General features: G+C 36.1%; 1 protein-coding gene across 1 annotated transcript; it reads left to right on the top strand.

The window, feature by feature from the left end:
- Positions 1-5096: 5096 nt before the first annotated feature.
- Positions 5097-16353, top strand: LOC104075082 (dolichyl-diphosphooligosaccharide--protein glycosyltransferase subunit STT3B-like; the record flags this gene model as incomplete). The annotated part of the gene is made up of 5 exons (XM_009575455.1): positions 5097-5188; positions 8703-8811; positions 10596-10883; positions 12583-12648; positions 16254-16353. Coding segments are annotated over 5 exons (655 nt in total), but the record flags the coding sequence as incomplete, so codon positions are not given.
- Between the last annotated feature and the right edge of the window lie 301 nt (positions 16354-16654).

Here is a 16654-nt window from a genome sequence, read left to right as displayed (position 1 = left end):
TTACTTAAATATTATATGGGATGTTGGGGATCTAGAGCCTTTGTAAGGGTCCTGTTTACTTTTTACCATGTCTTGTTTTACAGGGTAGAAACAGTCTGCCAGGGCACCTTGCGTCCAGACTGATTCCTTATATTTCACTTAATGGGAAGTGATTGTGAAGTTGGTTCAACTGCATTTTGGTGTAACTAGTACTTCCGTAGTTGCCACTGCATTGTAGCGTGTAGATGACTTTATTATGTAATAGAGATTATGACTGTGCCACATACTCCCAAATAGTTAAAATATAGTTAAAGTACCTGCAATGAATAAGAAATATCCTTTATTTTACTCTGTATTTCACACTATTACAAAAATTAGTATTCTTCTCTGGGTACATATTAGATCTTACTACAGGATAGCAGGTAGTGTGTTTGAGATCAGTTTAATCCACTATGATTGTTTAGGTGTTACAGGTTGCTTTGTTCTATAGTAGAAGACCTTGAAAAAAGTGGCTCGGGAGCTAGCTGTCCTCTGTTCCCAGTCACTTCTTGTGAAACAGTCATGTTCAGCCCATTTAAAGAGTGTTTTCCTTCTTAAAATATATTATTCAGCTAATTGCCTTTTGAATTCCTTTCTGCTGACCAGATCCTCATGTACCAGCCTTTAACTTAAAAGGTCCTGAAGTTAAGCTGCCTCCATCATGTTAAAAACAAGTACAGCATGAATCTGTTTGATCTGGAAGAAATATCCTTCTTGAACATACTCTTGAATTTGGTGCAAAGTGTTTTCCTTCTTAAAATATATTATTCAGCTAATTGCCTTTTGAATTCCTTTCTGCTGACCAGATCCTCATGTACCAGCCTTTAACTTAAAAGGTCCTGAAGTTAAGCTGCCTCCATCATGTTAAAAACAAGTACAGCATGAATCTGTTTGATCTGGAAGAAATATCCTTCTTGAACATACTCTTGAATTTGGTGCAAAGCCTTCAGAGTTGCAAGATGCAAGGCTAATGTGCCACAGAGTAGCCCAATAGCACTCAGAAAGAAACAGGCGTAACACTAGAGGGCCTTTTGAGTTTGTGGTAGTTAATATTGTATTGAGCAGAGAAGTGATGCCTCTAAAAGCTGATGCTATCAAAAGATATGGAACCAATATTGCCATCAGTATTGATGTCGGTCATAGTGTAGTATCTGCAGTGAAGTGTATGTCCAGTAGAGAAGGAAATGAGCATTCAATTTTCCCCTGTAGGAATTTCAGATTATTCTGTTTGCATGTTATCATTGAAACCTCTTGGGAATTTTGACTGTCCTAAGAAAAAGTGTCATCATCACTTTCTTCTTAGTCTGAAATGTTGTTAAATGTTATGAATGGCAGACTTCACTGGCAAAGTATGTCTTTTAGTATTGATAAAACTAACACTTTTCTTAATAATTTGCCTTGAGACATGGAATAGTTCAAAAGCAAGACAGAAAAAAGTAATGAAAAAGCCTAATAGGCATCAGAGGAAGTGTCTGAAACTGTAGGCAGATATACGCCCACTACAGTGATGATGGGAAGCATATCGTGGCTTCAGATGTGGTATATTGTGTGAAAAGTATAAGCTGTGGTCATGGAATGCTTTAAAAAACTTGCAGCTCTTCAGCAAAAATATTGAAGATGCCCTGGGCTCTCTGAAGAAGTTAGAGTGGCTGTATGCTCCCTATAGAATTTCATATCATTAAGCTACTGGCAGCATGCAGTATCTGATTTTAGCGCCTGCTAAGCATGACATCTTATTGCAGGCAGTGAAAATACCATGCCAAGTAGTGGCAGTGGGAATGCTGTAATCCTTCTTAAACACACTGGGGACAGTCTGATATTCTTAATGGTTATTCTTAATGGTTATTCTATAAACATTCTGGTATTCTTCAGGATTTCCATTGAGCATGGTTGAATGTTGGACCCGAAAAAATAGGTGCCCTTCTGGTTGTGCCATCCAGCTTTTTTTTCTGCCTGGGCTTTCTACTGTTCTTCCCCATCAGGGATTATTCTAACAGTATTACAAACAGGAGGAGTTTCATTGCTCGGCTGGATTCTAGGAATAGAAAATTCTTCCTCCTTTGACTCAGAACTTCCATCTTTTCTGAAGTTAGGTAGCCACATCACTGCAGAACTCCTTCATATAACAAAGGAGTCTTTGCCACATTTTTCTGAGGGAGTGTATTTGTTCAGAATCAGGAAATCTGAAATCAAAAGCAGGATCGTGACCAATTTTGAACCTGAGGAAATTCAGAATGATAGTACTGCTGCCAATTCTCTTATCAAACATTAGACTTCTGCTTGACAGTCAACTTTCAGGATGCGTGTTTCTCTTTTCAAATGGCCTTACTTGCAACAAAATCCCTAAAGATCACTTGGACCTCTCTAAATGTAGGGCGCTCTTGGGAGCTTTCACCAAATCCTTGATATTAGCTGAGGCTTATCTCAGAATACAAAGAGTAATTACACACCCATATTTTTTGAGATAAAATCATAAAGACTAAACCATAAAAAATTCCATATTTAACCCTCTAAAACCAACAGAATTAGGACAATATTAAACTCTACATCAGCCAAAGCTTTTATTTTTTCTTTCTGGTGGGCTTGACTTAATAATTGTGGTTTTCAGTCAACTTTAGAAAGAACTGTACAAACATGTCCCATGTCTCTTGTGAAAGACTGGGTAGAGTTAATGTGATCATGACTCCTGGGCGTTTGTTTTCCAGTGAGGTGCAGAAGCTCCAGTTGAGTGTGCAAAGTGATAACATCTTCCACATAAAACTGTGGTAGTTGTGCATCTAGAGAAATTCCAGAAAAAAGATTTGTGGACACATAAGTACTTGATTATATGTAAGCGTTCTAATTAGGGACAATTCATGCAGTGTATCTTTATGTTTGTATTAGATTTAAGACCTAATAAAACGATTCTGCTGACATCAGCTTAAGTTAGAAAGGATCATGAGATTTTTCTGAAATAAAATTGCCTGATTGCTCTTCCGTTTTGCAGAGTTATGTCAGTTTTGGCTCAGGTAAATGGAGGACCACCCTCCATCTTGCTGGTTCTTACACATGTAGAGCTCAGTGTATGTTTTCTCCATTCTTCATCTGTGAGGTCTGTAACACCTTGGTTTTGGGTTGTGGGCGATAGGAAAGGCTCTTTACCAGTCATAAGCACTTTTGTCTACAGGTATCGCTGGTGCAAAATTCTGATCTTGATTAGTTGAAACTGGCTTAAATGTCCATATGTACTTTTCCAAGGTTATAAACTCAACACAAGTAAGCATTTTCATGATGAGAAATACTGCCATAGTGCATTGAATTCATTATGTGATCGATGGGGTACTGTTTTTCCATTTTTAAAACCATACGCAAAACTCATTGTGGTAATTGCTTATTCATAGATAGAGACTTCAGAGTAAGTCTTTCAGGATGTTGTGCTTGTAGTATAATATGTAGGCAAGCAGGTGTTTTAAAATCTAATATGGAGTACTGTGTATATGTTTCTTCGTTTCAGTGGAAGTTACTGAACTTTCTCATTAGATTTTCCATAAAAGTGTTGCGCTGAATAAATTCTTCCTTTGGATGCAAAGAATATGTCAGATATGGAGTCAATCTGCGACTATCTTTTTCAAGAATCTAGACTTGCCATCTCTAATTAGATGCTCTATGGCAGAATTGATTCTGTAATCTAGATTTGCATTAAAAACTGACTCCTAGAATTGCTCAGATAGCTTGTAATGTTCACAGTTAGTTTGTATCATGTCATTTTTCTGAGTTTGCAGATGTGAAAATTTTGTGCATCTGCAGCTGAAGACTTTTAGAGCACAGAAGCTTTTATAATTACAGGCTTAGAAAATTCTCAGCAGATTCTGCTAGCAAGGAGATTACATATTCTCAGATGGCTATAAAATGCCAGATAAAAAAATCTAGATGATGGGGCAATAGTAGCATGAAATTGATAGGATTTTAGACAGTCAACAACATTCCCACAAGAAGCAACGCTACGATCTTGCGCTCTGTTGTAATGGGAGGGTCAAATGAATTCTAGCACCATCAGCGTAATTTGCCTTAAATGTTGTTAAGATCTGGATGAAGTAGCTGCATTGCTGTACATGTGCTCTTTTCCTGTATGTTCTTACTCTCTCAGTAGGCTGAATTTTATTTGAATGTTCATCTTAAATAGTACTTTTGTCAAGGAAATACTAAACTTAGGAATGTCAAAGCCAAAGACATCTCCTTATAAATATAGCAGTAATTGGTGCTGGGAAGTGCTGGAGAATTCTATAGCTCCTGAATAGAGCAAGTGATCACTGTGAATAGCATGAACTAATCATCTTACAGCTTTACCTTTCATCAAAAAAGCAGTTCATAGGGTGGAATAAAATCAAACCCAAGCATGAACACATGGTTAAGATTAAATATTAACAGTACGTAACATATAACTGAAAACTTTACAGGCTTTATTTTGCAAGTTGCCTAGTTAAGCTTTCCAAATTAATGTTGCTACTGAAGAAAAATTATGCCTATGCTCGGTTACTTTGCTGTTGCTGCTTGAGCTCTGTTCTATGCTGAAATTGAAATATGCTTTGAAAATGAGAACCGTATCTTTATTAACTCATCTTCAGTTTTCTACTGAACCTACCAATATAGGTATCTCCAATAGCGCTACAAAATTAATGGTACCATACATAGAGTGCTTTTGTGATCACTAGAGCATCCCCCAAATGGTTCAAACTATATAGGCTAATTTGGTAGTTGGGACTTTGAATTCTGAAATGTGCAAAGACTTAGGATTGTTTGATGATTCCTTTAAAGCTTATCTCAGAGGAGGAGACAGTTTAAACTACTGACCTGACAGAAAAAGGCAAGGAGAACAGCAGAGCATCACTTTTCCTCCTAGAATGTCAGCTAAAATAAGAAAAGTCAACGCTTACTGGTGTTAGTCAGCCAGGTCCTTAAGAGCTCTTCTCCGCTGAATGTTGCAAGTGTGTGTCTTCTTCACAACATGGACTGAGAACTTGAATATTCATCTCAGTCTTTCAAGCTAAGTTCTTAATTAGGCATGTGCTTCACATAATTTTGTTCTTCATTCTTCTCAGGTCTGTCTCAAATTGACTTGCCTCAAAGGGATGAGGGAGGATGAGAGGGAATCTTGGGAGATGGGTGAGCGGTTCCCATACCTCAAGATCAGGTGGGTGTGAGGGTTGAGGGTGGGAGAAAAAGGATCCTTTCCTTCAGTCTGGTCCTGTCACATAGTACTGCATCCTTTTTAGTCACTGTAACCAGCAGCGTACTCCAGTTGCTGTGTCTCCTTGGCTAATGTCTAGCCAGTCAGAAAGAGGGTTGGATAAAATATCTCTATCACCTATTCTTGCTGCTGTTGGAGATGGAAGAACTGTGGAAGGCAGTGACACTCAAGCCTGAGAAGTGCAACCCCTACCCAACACTGACTGTTCTTGTCTCCATTCTGATTCCTCCCACAGTTGCAGCCCCTAAATCTCCAGGATGCAGGCATAGGCAAGGGCGGCACTTCTGTTATTTCCCAGAGCTGTTTTATACCCCTGTGAAACCTATAGGTAGCTGTAGATACCATAAGAGTACTGCTGTAGAAATACAATACCACTGTGCTGCCTTTCAAACACAGTTTGAAAAGTACAAAGGTAGTAAGAAGGTTGTGTGACTATGGTTTGCAATACTGGCTGTTTGTTAGCGGCTTTTCTCCATTCTGGACAAAAGGGAAACAGGTTCAGGCTTGTCCCTAAAGGAGTAGAGTGCTATGAACAGGGTAAGCGGTGTCAGAGCATAATACTGGCGTCAGACGATTGCTAGACCATACTGTTGTCTGGTGCACTGCCCATTGCTGCTGCTTTGTCAACGCCTGAAGCTGGCTTTCATATGCAGCATAACTCATCAAACGTCTCCTTACCTATGCATATGTTTATATTTACATTTTAATTTATTTTTGGTTACAGGTTACCTCGTGGGAGGAGAAGTGAGCACTTTTTTTTTTTTTTAAGTCAAAGTGAGGTGCTGTAGTTAAGCTTCTAAACACTTTTTTTAGGTTTCTGTGGTCAGAAGGTCATTTCTTGTTCTCACCTATAGGTCTTCTCACAGTGAAAAATTAAGGTACCTATAGTATTGCTAATAATTTCTGCTGTAAAGACATGCCCAGCTGTATCTGCATGCTTTTCACTTGTGGCAAAAGAATCAATCGCTTTTTGAAAGAAGGGGTTAATAGATTTATTTATCCAAAAGTATATTAGGAGGGAAGATGAAATTCTTACCTCTTTAAGTGGTAGAAATAGAATGCTATTATGTTGCATTTCAATTTTGTGCGGTAATTTAGTCTTATTAAAGACTTAATGGGATACTGCCAAAGCACAAGACAGTTGTTCGCATCCTTCTCAAGTCAGTTATGAAGCTTTACTAGCTTGAAACATGAGGAGAATGTCAATATGTGTTCTTGCCTATTTCATTTGTTTAATTAATCTTTTAATGCTCTAAAAGTAAACATTACTTACACTTTGTAGCCTCTGTGAGTTTGAGTCACGATTTTAAAATTTGAAAGTAATCCATGTTAGTAAATATTTTTCTTGTTTCCTTTTTAAAGTTCTAGGATAACAACATTGACTGGGTTTTTAGTGCATTTTAAGTCTGGTCCATAGCTGGCTGGGTTGTATGCGTCCTGTGGAACACGGAACTCCTGGTTTGTCTCATACCGTACTGCAGGCACTTGGCACTAAACAAATTAACAATAGACCTTGCTATACTAAGATAAGAGGCTAATTTTACAGGTACAGCATTTCATAAATCATATTATAGTTGACAGTTCAGAACTGGAGAATTAATTAATATTTAGAAATCTAGTCAAATGGGAATAGTTGCAGGCTTATTAGAAACAAATGTCACATTGCTGTTTGATACAAAGATTTCTAGGTCAGAATGGCTGATGTTTGTGTGCATTTTCTTATATAAACATGACTAATTACTTTTGAAAGTCCACAGTTTTATCAGTTAATGTATCCTGTATAACTGCTTATTTACCGCGTAAGACAGTGTTCCTGAAAATACTGCACTCTATTTTTTTTATTTATTCATTTTTAATGTTGCTTGACTGATGCTGTGATAGTTCAGTGAGTGGAAACATGCAAGTTTGCTGACATCTGGACTTGAATTGCAATTCTTTTTGTTCTTTCACTGTGTAGATGAAGAAATCTGCTCATGACCTTTGTGTGGTTGTACTTCAGATATTAGACTTGTACTGATTAAACAAGTAGGAACTTGATAGGTCTTACTGTCTTGAGTGACATTAGCTTTATTCTGTTGAAATGAATTGGTTCAAAGTAAACCTGTGATGTTTGGGGAATCCTAGATATGTGAAAGAATTTGATGTAGTTTTAAAATTTTTGTTAGAAGTGACGCATGTAACTGATATAAGTGGATACTTTCATAAAATAGACAAAGTGAAAAATACCTATAAGCTTTTCTAGTCTTGAATACTAACTGTCTTTGGAAGTCTTCTGTGGTGGTTTGCTCATCTAACCTGTTGTCTGTTACGTTATTCCATTTAGTCATCTGAACTTCTACTTAACTAATTAATACAATTTTTAATACTTCTTTAACTAATGATTTTCACATTTTTATCTAAGTTCCAATTAGAATATCTATTAGAGGAGGGTTGGGTTTATGGATGTTGTTTGTTTTAGAAGTGGTGTTCACCCAGGCTTTTCTAAGCCTAAACTTTCTTTACAGCATCAATACCTGTAGCCTTGTTAGTTTGGCTTTTGAACGATCGTGAAAGAATTGCAGTTTGGGGTAACATGCACTGCGGTTCTCACAGCAGTCTGATACCTAATTTGAAGAATTAATGGACTTTGTAATAGTTGAAAGGTTTTGCTATCTGAAGTTTGAGAAGTTGGAAAAATTATGTGCCAGAAAAGTGGAAGATTAATGCCTTGATGGCAATCTATCAATGTTTTTTTAATGGTATATGGGCAATGTGGAAGACTGAACTGAAGGTGTGCATGGGAGGGCTTTTGTTCTACAAGGAATTTTCTGCAGCAGAAAATGTACAAACTTTGAAGATGAAACTTCATCTATGTAGATTCTACGTTGTGTAGATTCTTACTGATTGAAAGAAGGGAACATGTCAAGGCCATTAGATTGATAGTGTGAACAAATAGGCTGGTTCCTTTTGTTGCATATTATTACATTGCGCCACCTCTCAATGTTACATGAAATAGAGCAGCAGCAGATACACTAGGTAGCTATCCTGTCTCAGAATGGGAGTCTTGCATTGATTCTTCTATATCTTAATTCTGCTTAAGTGGTATTCTGGATGTGGTAAATAGTTGATAAACTACATTTGAAAACTAGCTTTAAAAGGAATGCAGTGTTTGTCAGAGTGATAGAAAACTTTTTAATGTGTACCAAAAAAACCCCTCCAAAACTGTAACATTTCACCTGTGTATATACACAGGCTGTAGAAATGAAGAAAATATAGTGGTTAGTAACTGAGAGCTTAGTAATTTACTTTAAAACTCTATGGATTTAGAGAGGACCATTGTACTTATATACTAAACGAGATGCTAAAGTTTAATTACTTTTTAGGTCTTAGAAAACAGATGACTTAAGGTATACTTAAAACTTAGGTTCTTGATTTTTATCTCCCCCTGCCCCCCTTCTTTTTCTCTGTTTCTTTCTAGGTTTAACTATAGATCAACACATCATCTTGCATCCCATGGGTTTTATGAATTTTTAAATTGGTTTGATGAAAGAGCATGGTATCCACTGGGAAGAATAGTAGGTGGAACTGTAAGTATTGTAATAATAACTTAAAGATTACTTTGCAGTAACGTTTTTTTGAACTTTCAATACAAATTCGACATTGATAAGAGGAGAGTCTTAATAAAATACGCTTTTAATTGTCAAATTGCTGCAGAGGAAATAGCAAGATGTTTTTAATTTTCAGCTGCAGGAACTAAGACAGTAAGTCAACATGCTTTAGTCTGTCCCACAGCATACTGTGGCCAAGAAATAGAGAACTGAGTTCTACTTCCTTACATATGAACTTCTAATAGTGATAAGTAAGGGTATTATGACTCCTGTAATTCTGGTACATGAAATGAAAAAAGCAAAAAAAAAAAAGTTTTTTTGAAAAACAATTATCTAAAGCTCTTAAGGCACAAGTTTTAATCCAATGATATATTTTGAGTGGACTTTCATGTGTGTATGGAAAATGTTAAGATTTCACTGAGAAAAGACCTTTTGAAACTAAACCAGTGCGACACCTGTATGAAGCATCAGGAGTAGGTAAGATTGCTGTCGATGCAAGTTACAAGACAGGAAAGGTGTACGAAACTGCTATCAAATCAGAATACAAATATCGTTCATTAGTAGAATAGCTTTAGTAACACTAAGTAACACAGCCATGTGTTATGTAATGTGTGAAAGTGCGTTAAAACTTTTTAATTATAGTACATACAAATTTAAATGCATTTCCGAAGTTTTTTGTGACAATTAGGTCACCATTTGTTTTAGTATCTTAGAGATACTTGAGATTCTTTTTATGTAACATATATATGTGTTTTTTCCATACCTGTCTTATATGAATTAAAAACCCGCAGGACATAGAATTGAAGTGTGATTGCATACATTATTTTGCAAGTCACATGGTATATTATGTTTTAATAGTTTATCTTGAAAACCAGCTCTCAAGGATATATGCAGGGGAACATTCTGTCGTCTGTTAATTTAATTTAGTACAACGCCCTTCTTAGCTTTTGAAAGAAACTAAGGCAGGTGAAGTCCATATTAACTTTTCTAGTACATATTGATCTTTCTAATGTTGATAAATGTGGGAGGGTAAAATTCCTATTAAGATTATTTTAATGTTCTCCAGTATTCTATGATGGGTTCAATTAGATTTGTGTAAGTCTATGTTACCTGTCCTGGAGGACATCTTAATTCAATTTTATAGGACTTTATTTTAATCCTTCATATCCAAAGATGTCTACAGATGTCTTGTAAATATATAATACTCAACTGACTGTCAGCTTTTCAGCTTAAAAAATAAATCTTGTTGGTGCACATTTTCTTTCTCCATGGGTAACAAGAAGTGAAAGAGTGGCATGGTATATTTTGGAGGAGAATGGGATAGGGCTGGGAAATGTTGTTGGGTTTCTTCTTGTTGCCGTAAGGTTTTGACGTTTGTTTTTTTTCTTAAAGCTGTTAGCTGGCTTGAAATTCTCTTGAAAACTTCAGCTTCTGTTTCCATACCTTAACGACAAATTCTTCTCATTATATGATAAATGTCAGGCAAGATAGCATATTATCTGTATGCTGCTTATTCATTTACAAAATGGATTATATGTAATTGTTAGCATTTGGATAAAATTTAAAGAACCTCTGGTATTCAGCGGTGTTGTCAAAACATGATTAAACTAGTATTAAAATAATTTCATTAGCTTTACCTGCTCACTGCTTATATCAGCTTAAGAAATTACTGTTTCATTGCAAATTATATGCAAATAACCTTACCATGACAGTTTTCTGCAGCAACCTAGTGTTTGGTTTTTTTTTTGTTTCTCTCCTTTTAGGTATACCCAGGACTGATGGTGACAGCAGGCCTTATACATTGGATTTTAAATATGCTTAACGTGACAGTCCATATAAGAGATGTATGTGTGTTCCTAGCACCAGTTTTTAGCGGCCTTACAGCTATTTCCACTTTCCTGCTCACCAGAGAACTGTGGAACCAGGGAGCAGGGCTTTTAGCTGCCTGTTTTATTGCCATCGTTCCAGGTTACATATCCCGATCAGTAGCAGGATCATTTGACAATGAAGGCATAGCTATTTTTGCACTGCAGTTCACATACTATTTATGGGTAAGTAATTGCTGAGTCTTTTGCTTTGGAAAGGTTTTTTGGTTCCTCCTCCAACCAAATGACTGATTTTTCTTAGAATCCATTGAATTCTTATTTTCCTCCCTCTCATTCCTCTTCCCCTTGGCTCTTGATCAAGCAAGTACTGAGAAGTCACATGACCTGAACCACTCCATAATCATGCCCTTTAGTTTGCTATGTAAAAGTACTGTTCAACTGAAGTATGTGTCCTATAGTAGTGATAATAATAATAATGATAAGTCTATAAATTTAAAGCAAACAGAAGGGTTCTTTGTGTTTTTCAGTAATTATTAGTATTATGTGAGCATCAAACTTCAGCCTTGTTATTTAGCTGCTGAAAAGCAGTAGACTCTGAATATAAAGTGATTTGAATTGTCTTCTGGAGAAGCTGTTGACTATATGGGGGGTCTGGGCTTTGACTTAAGTGTCCAGATTAAATACCCATAGCTGTCCAGAGCAAGATATTAATATTGCTTGCGTGCTTGAAAAAAAATTAGTCTGATGTCTTTTAATTAGCCTACTTGCTAGTGCAGCTTGTCTGTCACTCCCTAATCTGTATGTAGAATTGCATCTAGAATTGCATCAGTTTTTCTAGACTGTTGCATCTATTTTAGAAATATCACAAATAGCATAACTATATTGTTAATTCAGCATAGACACTGTATGGTACTGTCCTTTGTGCATTCCTTGAATGCATATACTTTTCATTTTGAGTGTCTCCATGTACATGGAGACATGGTCATTACAACTTTTCCCATGATTTTGTCAAGAGTTCTACTTTTCATAAGCAGATGCATACTCACAAGTTTTTTAGCTTTAGAATATTTCGAACTTGGGGTATTGTTGGTAGGAGTATAATGGAAGGGAATTCAAGTTTTTCATGACTGACTGGTGTTACTTAAATGCAGGTTTTTAAAACCTGGACTTAGAATAAACTGCAGCTGTAAAGGTGTACCGTGTTTGATAACAATAATAGAATCAACCTACATTGTTACTTTATAACAACTGAGACACGATAGCAGTTACCTGTTCTTATGGAACTCATATTTCACTAAACTGCGTAGTGCGATAATGTTTGCATGAATTCTTGTGGAATTACGGGTGAATCAAATATATTTTATAGATAACTTTCTAGCTTTATTTAATGTTGGGTTTTCGTTCCTATTTTCCCACACCACAATCATCACCATCACTTTTGGACAAAATCATACTCCTGGGCCAGTTTATGGATCCTGCTAAACCTTTAGTAGTATCTGGATGTTCTCATTAGCCTTAAGTGAGTTTTTCAAAATTACAGAATAGCTCTTTTATCTATAATTGCAGAGTTGGGTCTGATGCCAGCCAAAGCAAGCCATGGATAGTCTACACTTAGAATTATAAAGTGGTCTAATGTCTCAGAGAGAGTAGCATAGAGGTGTTGCAACTACTTTTCTACCTCAGATCATGAAGCAGAGAGTTGCATTGCATCCTGCCTCTGCTTTAACTAGAGAGATAGGTATAAGCTGTTTTGTGTGTGAATGAATTGCACTTGTGGTTTACTGTTATGGACATCAGTTCAGAAGCATACAAATATAACTTGATATGTGCTAAAGAAGTTCTCTTGACAGTTGTTTTGGAATGAAATTTTGGAATATTGTCCAGTACTTGTTTGTCATTCATAAATACTTGGCTATTCTTAAAGGTGAAGTCTGTGAAAACTGGGTCAGTCTTTTGGACAATCTGCTGCTGTCTATCCTACTTTTACATGGTAAGGCTTTTATATATATAATAGCTGAACTATTTGAGTAGGGCTTACATAATCCATATGTTGACGAACAACAGAAGAAGGAGATTTTAATCTTTGTTGGAGCCATAATATATGCTTGTTGCTTTGTATTACTATTAAAACCTTAAATATATGAGTAAAAACGCATAATAAATGTTTTGAAATTTAAAGTATTTAAATAAACACAATGAAAACAATTTTTAGAAAAACTCTTAAGCAGAATAACTTTACTTACAAATTTATCCTATGCTGTGAATAGGTACTCTGATTCAGTGGGATTTTTGTTTTGGTGCTGGTGAATTAAGGTGGAATTTTGATATTCATGTGTCTGTGTGTCATTATTACTAAAATGCAATAATAATATTTAAAATTTATGAACAAAGTTACACTTATATAACTTTGAAAGCTATTTCTTTGGGTATAATTATGCCATAAAGTAAAGCTTACCACCAGAAGTGTTGAATGAATTAAGTGTCAGATTAAACGATCATAAAGTCTGCTTTTCATTATTGATCTGTGAAAATGGAGGCTATTGTAGAGATGTTCCTAAGGGCTAACAGAGGGGGAAAACAGTATTAAAACTGAGATAAAACTAATAGCAAAATAGAAGGAAATGGTTTCACCCTTCTTCCATCTTCTGAAACCTTAGACTTGAGGAATTTTCTGGTATGAATCAGTCAAAGGTGCTTTTTCCCCCTAACTGATAAACATTTTTTTTGTGGCTACATGAAAAATAAATTAGCCTCAAAATAGCCAGTGGTGGGACAGTCAGGCTAATTGCTTGGTGTCGGTTAAGACTGAGGTTTCAAATACTGCTTTTCTACAGTCAGGTAACTAGGCTTGCAAGAAAAAGGAACTTATGAACTGTTTTCAGCCTTAATTTAAAGTATAAGGTTAATTCAGAGGTTATCTGGATGCTGCCTAGTTTTCCTCTAGCTTTAATATTCATTGGGTTTTCTGGGAGACTTTTGCTGTTAATACAGCAAATTATAGCTCTGTGTATGTCGCCAAAGAGGACAGTTATCTCATGTTAAGAGTACATTTATTTCCTCCCCCGTTTCTCCTCCTTTTTGCCAAGTCATTAAATAAATAGCCACTTCTTTATACATAGCATTGCTGTTTATATAGCATTACAGTGAAGAGATCCTGTAGGTTTGGTAGATTTATGTGCAGTACAAAATCGGGCAAGTAAGTTTTTGAATTGTTATATTTATGTACCATAATCTTTTTTTTATATTGTGCCAGTTTATTGGCAAGATCCTCTAAAAGTGCTGTTCATAACTATGCAGATAACAAACACAATAGTTCTACAATTTTACTGCTGAAAAATCATGCAATAACAAGTTCTTCCCATCTTAGTCTGTCTAGCGTCTTGGTCGGTGGGATTGTACAAGAGGGAGGGGATATGATCTAGAGTGTGCGTGGTGACAGAACATACGGAATCGATGTCATCATCATGACATTCAATCCTTGAATGTAAATTAATGTTTTTTCTTTTATTTTCCTTTCAAGTGCTGTCAACTAGTGAAAGGTTAAGATTTGTCCATAGGTTAGTCTCAGTGATTAGATGATAGAATTTTATTGCTTTCAGAGTGTACCTACTTCATCCCTGGTGGTGGTTTTCCATATATTGTATTTCCCTTTGGGAAAGAGCTTTGTTAAGATCCCCTGCTAGACATTTTGCTTAGGTAAACTTTTAGGACCATGCGTAATTGTACTATTCGTGATATAGTATTCATTTGTCTTTCTCTCATAGAATTAGTTATGTTTTCAGTGTAAGTTGAAAATTAAATCAAATCACAATTTTGAGGTAGTAAGAGTCAGTCCTTGTCTGGGGAGTTTGGGGAACAGCTATTTGAAAGAGAAATGGATATTGCATGGACTGACAGAAATGTTTCTTGATATCTAAATCTGCTTAAAATATATACCTAACTCACTGTGATAATTTGACTCATAGCATTGCATTGCATTCCGTAAGGAGAAGGGTTTTTTCTTGCATTTATATTTTTAGCATTTATTTGACTTCAGCAACTTTTGCTTCGGATAGCTTTTTATGACAAGGAGGTAAAATAAAACAAAGCTTTACGCTGAAGGAATCCTTGTAGGAGTAATAACATGTTTCCACTCTTTTTGTCAATCTATGAGGATACCTCAGGTTTGTTTGAAAAGTTCCAAAGGGCATCTTCAGTCAGTACAATCTTCAGTGCTTAGATTTGGTTTAATATTTTGATAATTAGAGATGCAGGTCTCTGGTGCAAACTGTCTGCTACCTGCTTCATTCAAACCTTTCCCTAAATATGACAGTGCCCTAATTGTACATTTGTTCTCATTCTATTCTGTCTTACCTGTCTTCATATAATATTTGCTCTCAATAAATAAACTTGCCTGTGTAAACCATGATACTTCATGCTAGTAATTTGGCAATAGGATCATGATAATCTGAAACGAGTTTCTAGAAAATTTAGAAGACTTCTGTTCTACTTGTTCCACATTGTTTGAATTGGTTACTGCAAATTTTGAAACGCTGGGTTTTGTAATATTAGTATCAAAAAACAGTACTTGGCCTCATCCTTATTTTGGAATCTGTTCTATAGAACATAGTCATTTGGGTTTCTTTTTGGATTCTAGGGCTCTAAAAATATCTACATGAATCTAAGCCCTAAAGTACAATTAAAGTGAAAACCACATTAGCTAGTGCATTCTAAAAATGAAGATCTAGCGTAAGCATGGTACATATGGGAGAAGTCTAGACTGTAATTTGACAAGAGGACATGTGTGATAATACAGATTGTCTAGTCAACATTAGCCCTTTTAAATATGTTAGAAATTTAGATAACGCATTGTAATGATAGCTCATTAAATCTTTATCTAAACCAGCAATCAGTGATATATTGATTACATTGTAGTGTTTCAGTTCTAAGTACATCATACCAGTGCTTCTCAAGTGCTGCTGTTACCACAGGTTTGCAATATCCATGATAGTGTTGTACACCATTCCACAATGCTCAGCCCTGCTTCCCTGTGCATCCACCCCCTTCCTTTTGTTTCTTTCCTTACACTGCAACCTGCATTGGCTGCTCTGCTCCAGGAGTTCTGCTCCTGGAGGTGTACCTTGCTCCCTTTCTCCTCTCTGGCTGGAGATACTGTTCCCTGTCCCCAAAAAGTGCAGAGTATGGTGGTAAATTTTTATGTCAAAGGAAAATTTTGGATCCTACATGGGACTCCTACCACTGCCTTGTGCTGCAGCCTTCACGATGGGGAAAAGCCCCCAGCATCACATTCTTGTTTGCCATCGTGACTAGATTAGCCGGGGAGGAGGAGGAGATACAGGAAGGATAGCCTTGAAAATCCACCAGCCCATTTCAAAAGTCTTTAATACTTTGATATGTGGTGGTTTTGTGGGTTTTTTTTCTTTTTTGATAATAAATACTGAGAAAGATTCTGGTGGTATTGCTAGTAGTTTGGACTCTTGTCCGGATGGGGTTTGTGTTTTCTTGTTAGAACATCAAGATGTATAAATTCAGCATTGGCTATCCTAAGAATTTGCAGATATTTTCAGATCTAATTTCCCATTCCATTCCTCGTAGGTCTCTGCGTGGGGTGGTTATGTTTTCATCATCAACCTTATTCCGCTGCATGTGTTTGTTCTGTTGCTGATGCAGAGATACAGCAGGAGGGTCTACATAGGTAAGTTTTGTTCATTGAGCAGTCATTCTCCAATGCTGAATCATGAGATATGAAATTAATTATACTGATGTGTTTTGTATCAAGTGGGAATTAAGTAATTGCATATCAGGTTGCATTTTATTAATTTGTTTACTGATTATAGTCAGTTATTTTCTACAACATGGAAATAAGGAGTTAAAATATACTCGCACTTCCAAAATTTCATATATGTAGCTGCTAATTAATTTTTTCCTTTCTAGTGCACTGAAAAAAAAAATTGTATGGTTAGATATTTGTAGAATGCTTTTAATATTTTTTTTAT

The sequence above is a fragment of the Fulmarus glacialis genome, unplaced genomic scaffold (assembly GCF_000690835.1).
Source record: "Fulmarus glacialis isolate BGI_N327 unplaced genomic scaffold, ASM69083v1 scaffold26100, whole genome shotgun sequence".
Lineage (NCBI taxonomy): Eukaryota > Metazoa > Chordata > Aves > Procellariiformes > Procellariidae > Fulmarus > Fulmarus glacialis.
Note: the sequence above shows the minus strand (reverse complement) of the source record. Positions and strands in the feature narration are given on the sequence as shown.